Consider the following 13,178-nt stretch of genomic DNA (forward strand, 5'->3'; position numbering starts at 1 on the left):
CCATGGCTCCCATCAGCTGCAGCTAGCATGACCTATGACCAGGGGTGTTGAAGGCCTACAATATCTGGGGGCCATAGGCTCCCCACCTCTGAGCTACACCAACCCTTCCCGATGGCTATGTTTCCATCAAACTCAATGTTATGCTGCCATTCTCACTGGAGCTGAAGGGAATCGTTTCCCTTCTCCACCAGTACGGCTGATGGCCAGGGATGATGGGAACTGTAGTTCATTAGCATCTGAGGAGGCCAGAGGTTTCCCACGTCTGTTTTGCCGCAAGGAGTTAAAAAGGGGGCATTTACGTCTCCAGTGTTAAATATATTTGCATAGGCCCTGTTTTGTCAGTTCAGCGTGGCTTGTGACATATCTGGAGGCGGCAGAGGGGGCTCTGAACTACCGCCGTAATTGCTCTGCGCGGCTGACACCCAGGTCTCTGGCAGCCTCTGCGTTTCAAATTCCCCTTTTCACAAAGTGGATATCAGCCTTTCTAAACCATACACGCATTTCTCTCTCTCTCTCTCCCTGCCTGAAAGCAAAAGCCTATTACCGGCAATTAAACCGAATGTAATTTTCAAACGCAGAAGACAACCGTGGACAAATTGAAAAGCCCACATTCTGTTGAGAAGGCCTATCTCCAGAATTGGCTTTGGCGATTAAAAAAAAATAAAATCCAGAGGGAAATGTATTGCAAGGGAAAGGGAAGGAATTCCTTCCTGGTGTGCCTATGAGGAGGAGAGAGAACTTTAAAAAAAAGCTGTGTAGGCTTGTTTCCCCACTTCCTGAAATGTGTAAGAATTCACACACACAAACAATTTGTTTTATGGGGGGGGGGGATCTGCTTATTTGTTTGCATCATTTTTTTGAACTGATCTGCATCCAGCAATCATAATCTGAGGCCTTTCTTCATGTGCCTTCTCTGTGAAAAGTCTGGAGAACGGACATTGTTGTTCTTTTTGTTTGTTATTGTTTGTTCCTATGGTATGTCTTTTTCCTCTTGTAAACGGCCCTGTGGTCCTCGGATGAAGGGTGGTATAGAAACTGAATAAATAAAAGTTTAAAATAAAATAACCGTTTGCTGGGGGTAGCATAATGCAGTTAATTGGGCCTGGTGGGGTGGAAGGCAGGGAACCCAACAGTAGGTGGCGCCAGAGGTAATGACAGCAGTGGTTGTGGACACTCACTGGGACTCTGGGGTAGAAGGGAGCCCAGACCGTGGCTGGAGCCAGAGCCAATGGCAGGCAGATCCTGCTCATTCTCACCCCCATCTTCTTCCCTGCGAACTTCTACGAGGGAAACTTTGCTAGGAGGTGGAAGCTGAGATGAAGGGGTTCACTTGGAACCTTGCCAAACAGAGCGTGATTTTAAACCCTGCGCCACTTCCCAGCCGATGAGCGAGGGTTAACTCCTGCAGAATGGGCTGCCTGCACCAGTCCCTGGAGAAATGGCCTGCACAGGCAGTGCAGGATTAAACCCCACCTGCTCCCCATCAGCCGATGCCTCAGCTGTTGACCCAGGGGTTCTGGTTTCAGGGAAATGGACTTCTGGGCCAAACCTCTGCTCAAAAGCCACCCGATGGTTGTCTGAAGCAGCTCCCCTTGGCAGCTGGTTTGAGGCATCACGAAAGGCCAGCAATGTTTTACCTCCTTAATTTATTAGTATTCCCTCTCTCTCTCTCATCAACAAGGACCGGGAGAGTTGCTTGTAAGGTGTTCTGCCTTGGTTTGCAAAAAAGCTTGACCCCCCACTCTGGGGTGCTATGCACATTGTGCTGGATGGGGGGGGGGGCTCTGTTTGTCTTGGGGTGGCGGCCTGTCGCTTTGAATCCACCACATTTTGCCAGGTCCCGCAGAGCACATCTGGAAATCCTTTCCCCTCCCCCTGCGGTTTTGTTGCCATAGTAGCGGCTGTTGGCGCTCCTGATGTTTTAAAATACCTCACGCCACCTGAGGACGTGGTGTTTCTCTCTGTTGTGTTCTTCTGCCAAGGAGCAGATTATTGGTTAATTGTTCTTTGTGTATCAACAAACCGTTTTTTTCTGAGCTGACTAATAGGATCGTGGCGCTAATGGTAATGAGACAATTAGTGCAATCATCTCTCTGACCCGCCTCCTCCACTCTGGTATTAAACGAGCTTCCCTTTTTTTCATGGGGGGGTGGGGGTGAATTTTTTTTTTAATGGAGCTTGTGTTCCAAGAAGACCCAATATGTGAAAAGGGGCCGGTTTAATTCTCAAAGTTCGACAACATGCTTTATTCAGTTTCTGGGGTGAAAAGCAGTTCTGCGCAGGCCATTTGAATGGCGTGTTCTTAGTAGTGATGGAAGGATCTGTCAGCTTTGGTTCTCTCAATTTGTCATTGTTCACATTTTGCAGGAATCTGTTATTAAAAAATACCGTATTTTTTGCTCTGTAAGACACACTTTTTCCCTCCTAAAAAGTAAGGGGAAATGTGTGTGCGTCTTATGGAGTGAATGCAGGCTGCGCAGCTATCCCAGAAGCCAGAACAGCAAAATTGCAGAGAAAGGGAGAGATAAGTATTTATGAAAGGGGCAGTGACATGCCTGGTGTGGCCTGCTTTTGCATGCTGATACTTTGAGCTGATAAGCGAAAGGCTGATCGTCTGGCGATACAGCAGGAGGGATGTGCCATTGTTTCACTCCATCACATGCTCCTCAGAACCGGGGTGGGGGCAGCGAATTCCAGGTCTCCAAGTTTTTATATCAGGCGGTAACACCGGATTGGCACACTAGTATCACCTAACCAACTCCCTGTGTTAGGAGGGTTCTGGGATGTTGTGCTGCCTGAATGGTCTGTACCTCCTTTCTCTAGCCAGCAGGGGCCCAGGTAAGCACTATTTTATTTATTTATGTTACGGTAATTATTCTTCATGCAAGGATTTATCCGGTGTTTTCCAGGGCCTTCAAAGCACTTCAGCCTGCATTATCTCGGTAATTTGTTTACAGCAGCTCTGCAAAAGTGGCTCGGTATTTATTGTACCCATTTTACAGATTGGAGGGAGGGAAGTGGAGGCGGCAGCCTAGAGGAAAAGCAGCCTGCTTAAAGCTGGGGACAGGACATGGGGTATTGAAATGAAAAGACAGCGGCTGTTATTTTGATTTCATTTATTGCATTTACACCCCACCTGTTTCCTCTAAGAAACTATAAGGAATTATGGATTTGTAGAGTTGGAAGGGACCCTGAGGGTCATCTAGTCCAACCCCCTGCAATGCAGGAATCTGAACTAAAGCATCCATGACAGATGGCGTACATGGTTCTCCCCCATTTAATTCCCCACAATTACCCTGTGAGGTAGGTTATGCTGAGAGGCAGTGACTGGCCTAAGCATCATGGCTTAGTGGGGATTTGAACCCTGGTCTCTCAGGTCCTAGTATGGCATTCTAATCACTGTACCACACTGGGGCTGTTGTTAATTATAATATTTAATGTAATATAGCATTCAATTTATCAGATATTTCTTGTTTTGTAGAGAAAAGGCCATTGCAATGCAGTTCTGTAACAACCCAGACCGGGCAAGCCTCATAAGTAATTTTTAGGAAGAATCTGAAAACATTCCTGTTTTGGTGGCTGAGAATTCTGTTCCTGACAAACCTAAAAAGATTACCGGTACCTGTAGAAACACACAGACACAGCTGTGCCCCTGCTCATTCTGCTTACCAACCCCCTGTGATCTTGCTATTGACCCCTAGAGCTCCCTCTTCCCATCCCTTGCAGAACTACTAAGTTCAGTTTTAGTGGCCCCTTGGGTTTATCCTGGATTGTGATGTGGTACTACAAATCCTCCAATGGGGGCAGTGCGACGACAGCCTTACATTTCTATGTATATAGGAAGATATATATATATGATGCAGTTACATAAGAGTTAACTGTGAAGATTAAGGTTGTCATGTCTGCTGATCTGATGTCTGCCGAGGCTGCTTTTGTGAATCTTCTACTGAAGGCAGAGAGAAATTGTGCTGGGGAGATAATTAGATTCCCCCCCCCCTTTCTGTCTTACAAATGCAATTAGGAGCCTCTGGCTGCCTGATTTCTGAAGCTGGAGACCTCTGTGTTTGCACTACTCTCCCCCACGCTATCCTCAGGGTCTTGAGGTCCAGCTATGGTCCGAGAAGTCAAACAATGGCCTTTAAAACATTGCAGGAAAAGAGCAACAAATCGGGCGGGGAGGAGAGAATCACAAAGCAATCCTGAAAATAATGAGCAGTGCCACACTCTCTAGTTTTCTCTCTGGGAGCAAGCATTGGCAGGAGTGGCTCAGAACATAACAGAATTGTCCATACACCCAAGTCACCACCCTTGTAGAAAAAAAAACCATCTTCCCCTTTTTAAGCGAAGGTACCAAGAGGGTTTGGAAATGGCAGCTTCTTGAATGTGGTGGAAAACTTAGCAGGGGTGGGCATCCCTTTCTTAAGATAAGCATTTTGCAAATCTGGGAGACAGCCGAACAAGCCAGAAGTCCCGTTATCTTACCTTTGTATTTGTGATGAGGAGGAAAATTCCTCCCAAATAGGCTCCCCGGCTGAACAGAATAATGGGGTGGGGTGGGGCTCTACGTCTTCCTAGCTCTGTGTAAATAATTTTATTTATTTAATGTTCCTGTATGCTGCTTTTTTTTTTGTCACACGAGACCCCAGTGCGGTTTTACATGAAAATAAATAAGTCACATCATTGCAAATCAGAGAACACAGTGAAGAGCGCAGTAGAATATAAGCAGCAGTGCTATAAAGCAAATAACCAAGACAGTACTTTAAAGCTATAAATCAGCACCATAAAACGAAACAGACTCCAGGCTCCAAAACGGGCCCAACCAGAAACCACCAAAAGTGAGGGGGAAATAGAGAATATGAACAGGGAACTCCTGACAAACGTGTGGCCAACTCTGTCCTCCTGAAGGAAGGAACATTTCAGAACTGGGGGCAGCGCAATGTAGTTTTATTTTTATTTATTCCAGCAATTTGTAAACCACTTAATCACAGTCTTCTCTGAGGGGTGTATAGGATCAGTGTATTGGATCTGGATGTATCCCAAATACCAGGCTGATGTCCTTTGCTTGATAGGCTGGTCAGACACAAAGTGGAATCTTTACCAGGGTGGAATCTAGACACATATTTAGAAATGCTGTGAAAATGCTTTTTTTAAAACACGTTTTAAAAAAATAAGTTGAATTTGCCATAAGCTCACCATTGCCATCTAGTATAATGCACTTAAAACACACTTAAAACTTTTTAACTTCATTAGGTCTGCATAGTTCTATCTTAAAGTATTACCTTTTATGAACAGATGCCAATTTTATGCTTTGACCCATATATTTTTGTATTGTCCCTATGCCAATAAAGGTGATTGATTGATTAATTGATTGATTGATTGATTGATTGATAGTTCTTCTTCACCCCAAATCAACTTTAAATGTTTCCAGCACAAAAGACCCCAGATCTATTTGCCTGTAATTTGGCAGACTTTATCCACTTGGAGGAGCTAGCATTCCTGCAATTTTCATCTACTTCTGCCAAAAGAGGAAAACAGCTGTAGCCATTAAAAATATATTATTATTTCCCAATAACAAATGTGGGAGCTTTTGGGGTGACGGACTCAGATCTGGATAGGAGAGCCTGTGAAGCTCCTCAGATGAAGGCGGGGTGTTCGCCGAAGTGCTGAATCAGGGTCTGGATAAAATATTGCAGGCAGTGCGCACCCCTAAAATGTGGTATCTCCCAGTTGGAACATGCTGAGCTATTATCTCAGGGTGGAAGGTGCCAAAAGGGGCATGTTTCAAAGGCAGGGGAAGCTCTGTTCAGAGAGTCAAGATCTAGGAACTCCTGGATTCAGGGCTCTGGGAAGGCAGCGATGACATGCTTTTCAGAAATATTCTTGCAAGGAAACAGAAGCATGCCGTAGGCCAGCTCTGGGCTGTCGTAGTTGAAATGATTTCCTGAAGCAATAAGGGAGAAGCAAGCACGATTGCGGCAGGAAAAGTCCAATTAAGTCTTCTTTGCTGCATAATTGTCACCTGGAGTTAAATTATAGAGGAAGAACCCTCCTGACTGAGTCTAGGTTTTTATTACTTTGCTTCACTTTTCTGTTTTGATGCATGTGGTGCTATCTCAGCCGACGGGCAGCTTCGCAGCTGACGTATGATTTCATTAGTTCCCTCTCCCGTCTCCGCGGGTGTTGTGCTGACTCTAGGCTGATTCCATGGCCGCTTGCTTTCCTTAATGTTAGGCATTAGTTAGGCTGGGATAGCAGGATGGTCCTGTTGAGACCAGGGATGTAATATACTCCCAGACACCCTTCCCTTTCTTGCCCCTTAATCAAGTCAGCCGACTGAGGATCCAGGATTGATCTCCAGTGTTAAACTGCCGGCTTTACATTTACCAGCTTTTCCTTAAGAGCAGAGCCCTGCCAGGGCAGACCAGTGGCCCAGCTGGTCCACCATTCTTACAGTGGCCAACAAGATGCTTCAATGGGAAGCCCACAAGCAGAGCATGAGGACAACAGCACTCTTGTCTCCCTGCAATTCCCAGCAAGTGATATTCAGAAACATTAGTGCCACCAACAATGAATGGAGATCATAGCCATGGGCTGGCAGCCACCAAGAGCCTTATGACCAGAACAGGATGGAGGTGCCAGAAAAATGGAGTCTTCTACAGAAGGGCATCAACAGTGAATAAGGAGTATTGGCCAGTGAGTGAACAAGGAGGACATAGCCCATCCTCAACTGTTGTTGTTTTTTTTACCTCCAAAGTTCTCCAAGTGTCACAGACTGGTTGGACGCAGAGAAATGGTGGGAGGCAGGAGGTGGGGAACGTCCCATGGGATGAAGACGCAGGGCCAGGGGATTGGTGGTAGGATGGTGTTCAGCGGTCAGAGGGAGAAGCCTGGGGGGAGGAGGAGGAGGTGACAGTAGCAGGAGAGGTAACAGGGTTTAGTGAGCAGGAAGAGGCTGGGGCAGAGAGCAGTCCAGACTCAGAGACAGGAGAAGAGGGAGGCCCAAAGAGATGAGTCCAGCTGGTGAACAGGCATGGGTGTCTCCCTCTCCCACTGTGGGAAGCACCTCACTCTCCTGGTCTCCCAGGAGAGGCATGAAGAGGGCAGAGGAGAAGCCAGCTTCATGCAGGCGCAGTCTCAGATTGCTTGGGGGAAACCCTGGAGAGGAGGGGACTTAGGCAGCTGTGGGGAGGTGGGAGACCTTCAGTCTCAGCAACTATTTCAAGGGGGCAAGACCTGCCAGAGATGAGTTGCTGTGCTCCTGCGCAGATCCTGTTTTTACTAATTGAGAGTGAATTCCAACCTGCTCAGCCCTCTCCTGTCTCCAGGGCTCCAGGTCTCTCCCAACCCTACTTGGAGATGCCAGGGATTGGACCCTGCTTTGCGTTGGTGACGGCGTGCGCCTCCAGACTGTCAGGTGCTTTCCGGGAGGAATCCAAGCCCATTCTGGAGCTTGGTTATTTCAAAGGAGATTAAAGGGCTACAGTGCAACAGATGTGCCTTGAAAACACCCACCCATCAAGATAGAAGTTTTGCAGTTTGGAAAGTGACAGTGAAAGGCACAGAGAAGTGTGGGGTAAATGAACGACAAATGGGAAGATGTGCAAACACCCTGAAGCAAATCAGGATGGATGCTGAGTGAGCAGGTCCTCTGTAGGGTCCTGGGGACCTCCCTCCGTGGATCCAGCCCTTCCAACAGTTCTAATTTACTGTGCGGACAATCTGCCCGTCCCACATTCTCCCCAATTTTAATTTTGTTGGAGCTGATAATCTTCTGTGCCCCCAGCTCATGATGGAAGCCAAAGACAGCAATCATGCCTAGCCTGTGTGTGGGATGCCTGGAAGGTGAAAAAGCCATATATCCTGTCTCTCCCGCCCACACAGGCACTGGCTGCAATCTGGAGCCTGCCTGGCAGACACAGAAGCCATCTCCAGGCAGGGCGTGTGTGTGTGTGTTCCTGAAATGGAATTAACATGCATGCAGATTGGCTGTTCCCTGGCAGCAAATGAAGGTGTTTTAAGGATGCTCAGACAGGGGCGGGCTCGGTTGAGAGCTTGCGGCGACGTAAGACGGGTCAGCAGTACGGACAGGGGAGAGTTTTGATTCAGTGCACCTGGAAAAGCCTGTGGGCCAGATCTTGCAAACAATTCCAAGTACAGAACACAAATGTTCCGAGTGTTTGTTCTCTTTTGGCGGCCGCTAAAGGTACCTTTTTCATGGGCTGCAACAGTGGATAAGAGTTGTAGCAAGATTTATGTTCCTTCCAGTATTGCAATACTAGCCTTTTGGCCACCAATGTAGAGTCCACTTAACTTTGCCCCTCCGTCAAGGCCCAGAGCATTGGGATGTTACTACGTATATAGCATGGCATCACGGATTGGGTAGATGCAGAGAAGTGGTTCCCCAAAGGGAAGAAGGCTCAGAGCCAGGGGATTGGTGGCGGGACGAGGGAGAAGAGGGAGCAGACTGCAAGGAGGAAGTATCAGCAGTAGGAGAGGTGACAGGGTTTAGAATCATAGAATTTAAGAGTTGTGAGGGACCACGAGGGTCATCTATTCCGCCCTCCTGCAATGCAGGTAACTTTTTGCTCGAACCCAAACCCTGAGATTAAGAGTCTCTTGCTTTCATGAGCAGGGAGAGGCTATGTCAGAGAGCAGTCCAGAATCAGAGGCAGAAGGGTCAAGAGGCAGAGATGAGGCAGGCTGCAACAGGAGCCAGGAGCTCTCCTGCTGCTGCTGCTGTGACCAGCTCCCTTCCCCTCTGGTCTCCCAGACCCTGCAGAGGTATGAAGAGGGCAGAGCAAAGAGAGACAAGACAACGGAGCCTCAGATTGCTTGGGAAGGAACCGGGCAGGAGGAGCCTTAGAGAGCAGTGGGAAGGCAGGGATTTTCGTCCTCTCAACTTCCTCGTTGGGACAGTTCCCTGCTGAGAAGAGTTGCTGTGATCACTAGGCCTGCACTGTTTTCTTTCTTTGAATAAAGAGTTAACTTCACTGACTCCAGTGTTTTATTGCTGACCTATGCCTGATTCTGGCTTCTGACACATGAGTATCTGACTGCTTTAGGGATTTTCCAAGGCGGTGACTTTCATCCAGAAAGGTGCCACTCTAGGGAATGGCCAGATCGTATGTTTCAGTGCTGCCCCGGGCATACCACAGTGCCAGAAGGTGTCCAGGGATGCCACATGCTTTAAAGGTGTTGTGTGTGTGCAGCCTGAATCTCTGGGAGTAAATTTGGACAGTAATGTTGGCACCAGGCGGGCCTCACTGGGGGAAACATTCCATGATTTGGGGTGGGTGGAAGTCACCACCGAAAAGACCCTCCTCTCATCTAACCCAGTTGGCTCCATATGGTTAAGACTGGGGATCTGAGACTGGCAGGGTGAGAAAAGCAGGAAGTTCTCCCCACTGGTGTAAGGACCGCTCTAGATTTTTTTTTTTTTTGGCATGTGTATTCAGTAACATGTCATTGATGCTATAATGCTTGCTTAGTGGTGGATCTCTACTGGATTTATACTCCCCTGTCCGCATGTCATTCCGCTTGTCCTGTGAGTCTTCCCCATTATTACCACCTGGAGGGGCGCTCTTCCTAGAATCATAAAATTGTTGGAAGGGAACCCGAGGGTCATTTAGTCCAACCCGCTGCAGCGCAGGGAATCTCAGCTTAAAGCACCCATGAGAGATGGCCATCCAGCCTCTGCTTAAAAACCTCCAAAGGAAGGAGAGCCAGCAACAAAAGGGGGACAGAACACAAAACTCCGGAACGTTTTGCAGTATGAAAAGTTACCGGATTTCAGCAGGAAGCTGCAGGGCACATTCCAATTAGACACGACGCAGGGTGCAAAACCTTTTAAAGTGCAAACAGGAGGGAAAGTGGCGTTATAACCAACCACAATACAACCATGAGCACAAATTTTCACGAATGTAGAATGAAAAGAGAGCCTGTGGAGTCATGTTTCATTTTCTCAGAGCCTTTGGTGCTTATCGATGGAGCTGTGTAAGTCACAGAAAGACACCCCCCCCCCAAAGAAGACGCAGAGTTTCCTCTCCCTCACTCCCCTTACATGTTTGAATGAAGTGTGTGGTTTTTCTTCAGCCATGCCTGTGTGTGAATTAAAAAGCTTGGTATTTTTCCACTGCTGTGCTACGAATGTTCCAAGTTTGGGTCTGAGATGTTCGGCCTTTTCTCCTTTTAAAAAACACAAAATGAAGCTTATCTTCCCAATGGATAACGCTTTTCTCCCCCACCCTCCTCCTCCTCCTTTTTTTTTTTTTTTTAAGGCTGCAAAATGCAAGTCTCTTTCCCCAGAGGTTGCTCACAGTAATTGACACAGGCAAAGGCAAGCACTTGTGGTCAGATCAATCTGGAAAAGAGGCAATCCGCTTTATGCTATCATTTTCTTTGGGAGGGCTGTGGGGGTTGGAGGAGCGACTGGGGAGGGGGGCGCAGGATGCTGTCTCTGAGACGTCCGTGCTCCCTGCCTCTTTCTTCCCTTTCCGAATTTAATCACCAATCAACTGGGGTTGATCATGGATGAAACTTTCCGTGGGTGTTAAGCGCCAAGATTGCGATGCGGCTCAGTCCATTTGGTAACTACAGAATTCAATACGTGGGCATCTTCTGAAGCGGCAGGAGAACTCATCGTGAAGGGTGGGGGGTGGGAGAGCTAAATTCAGCCTCCAGTAATTTTGCAAGCACGTTTCGGACTTCTTTATCGGCGCCTCAGAGTTGTTAAACGCTTCTTGCTTCCAGGTGATCAAAAGCAGTGCTGGGGTCCTGACCTCCCTCGCTTCAGGAATCTCAATCTGTATCGCCTGCTCTGCCGCGGGACCCCTTTATGTTTGCTGCTCCAGGAAGGGATTTTGGGCAGACCCACAAGGAAATAGGGAGGGGGTATCGCTGTGGGTTAAACCACAGAACCCAGGACTTGCCGATCAGAAGGTCGGCGGTTCGAATCCCCATGACAGGGTGAGCTCCCGTTGCGCGGTCCCTGCTCCTGCCAACCTAGCATTTCGAAAGTGTGTCAAAGTGCAAGTAGATAAATAGGTACCACTCCAGAGGGAAGGTAAATGGCGTTTCCGTGTGCTGCTCTGGTTCGCCAGAAGCGGCTTAGTCATGCTGGCCACATGACCCGGAAGCTGTACGCCATCTCCCTCGGCCAATAAAGCGAGATGAGCGCCGGAACCCCAGAGTCGGTCACGACTGGACCTAATGGTCAGGGGTCCCTTTACCTTTACCTTTTATGCTTTGGAATGGGCACACTGGAAATTTACGTGGGCCACAAACAGACTCGTTTGAATCCCTGATCTCTCGTTGCCAGGGATGCCTTTTGCCCTGTTAGGATCTGGTCTGGTCTGGCAGCTTCAGATAGGGGAAAAAAGGAGGAAATAGAAGGAGCAGGGCTCTGTCTTGTCACTGAGAACCAGGCGCTGCCTTCATAGGTGGGATCAGTTCATGCACCTGCCCAGGTGGGCCATACATGTGGGCACACAGCAGGCCAGCTGGGCAAGAGGGTCCTGCTCATGAGGTCTCATCTTTAAAAGCTTGGCGGGAGGGGCGTGTCCACTAATGGGACGTCTTCTGTTTGGTTGTGAACCTCTTCCGTTGATCGTGTGCCTTGGAATCTCAACTTCTGGACCTCGCTAGGCCTGTCCTGCTCTTAGCCAGAATGAAGATCTCTTCCTTGCTTGCAAGCAACAGCCGTGTTTGCAATGAGCCAGGCGCCTGGCGCATTTTGCACCTGGCTATCGACCACGTAAAGATGCCTGGGTGCCACGATGTCCCAGCCTGACATCTCCATCATCTGGAGGTGTGTGCCTGGGGAATCCTTGGATCTGGGCGGTTTTCACACACTAATACCCTCTCCCTTAGAATCCTATCTGTTCTTTTTTGTCTGCACAATGGGCATGAATTTCTGGACCCAAAATGCTTTTTCTGTGCAGCCTGAGCAGCAGCAATCACCATTAAGAAAAAGAGGTCGGAATAGGCCAATGCCTCTGGATCAAGTGACTTTTCTTCTTTTAAGTTGTCAAAGTTCTTAACCTAGCTCTAGGTCGCCACTTGAACTAGCCGGATATTTAACTGAGAATCAATCACAGTCAGTCCATCATTTGAAAAAATAAGACTTGAGAGCCGTCTTGCCCCAAAATGGCAGCTAGACATTCTGTTTTGGCAACTTTAACCTTGGTCTGTGGGTTAAACCACAGAGCTTAGGACTTGCCGATCAGAAGGTCAGCGGTTCAAATCCCCGCAACAGGGTGAGCTCCCGTTGCTTGGTCCCTGCTCCTGCCAACCTAGCAGTTCGAAAGCACGTCAAAGAGCAAGTAGATAAATAGGTACCACTCCAGAGGGAAGGTAAACGGCATTTCCTTGCGCTGTTCTGGTTCGCCATGGTTAGTCATGCTGGCCACATGACCCGGAAGCTGTACGCCGGCTCCCTTGGCCAATAAAGTGAGATGAGCGCCGCAACCCCAGAGTCGTCCGCGACTGGACCTAATGGTCAGGGGTCCCTTTACCTTTAAGGAGCTATTTGGCACCTAGCTTATACATCTGAGTTTCTAACACTGGACAACAGCCACTGTCGTCGTGTTTTGCGACGGGAGCCTGATGGTAGTCAGAGGTAGTTCTTCATTTGTACGCCCAGGTCATCCCAGGTAATAGCTTAGGATGGGATGCAGTGAGGCTGTTGGCTCCTCCCCCTGAAGCGCCATCTTGTAGCCTTGTAGCCTTCGCCATCCATGCTCTTATTTTATACCTGGCTGTGGTTGGTGGACCACTGAGTCCATCCACCCTGAGCTTCCGGGGAGACCCACCCCTGAACCACACCGTCCTTTTGCTCTTATTGTTAAACAAGAGCCTGTGTTTGCCCCAAGACCACAGAACTCTCCAGCGGAGTGGGGTTTGCTCCTTAACACTCTTGCCTTCTTATCTCCTCCCAGGGGTGGTGGAAGCTTGCCTTCTGCACATGCTCAAGAGACGGGCAGCCGGCTTCCTGCGGACCGACAAGATCGCCGCCCTCTTTACCAAGGTCGGCAAGACGTACGACGTTGCCAGCGACGTGTGCAGGAAAGCCCAGGAGCTGCTGCAGCAGGTAGAAGGCAGGTGAGGGTTAATGTCCGCCTCCGAAGGGAGTCCGCAGCTCAGTGACGAAACCTTGTTTTGCAGAGTTTGCCCGCCCGCCC

At 48.6% G+C, this 13,178-nt stretch overlaps 1 protein-coding gene across 8 annotated transcripts in view; it reads left to right on the forward strand.

Annotated features, from left to right (window-relative positions):
* Positions 1–13,178, forward strand: part of SGSM2 (small G protein signaling modulator 2) — an 81,348-nt gene that overhangs the window by 28,312 nt on the left and 39,858 nt on the right. For all 8 annotated transcript variants that reach the window (XM_082201192.1, XM_082201197.1, XM_082201194.1 and 5 more), the window contains exon 3: positions 12,936–13,098. In XM_082201192.1, coding sequence (XP_082057318.1) covers positions 12,936–13,098 — 163 coding nt within the window. The remainder of the gene's footprint in view (positions 1–12,935; positions 13,099–13,178) is intronic.

The sequence above is a fragment of the Podarcis vaucheri genome (assembly GCF_965113315.1).
Source record: "Podarcis vaucheri genome assembly, chromosome: 15".
NCBI lineage: Eukaryota > Metazoa > Chordata > Lepidosauria > Squamata > Lacertidae > Podarcis > Podarcis vaucheri.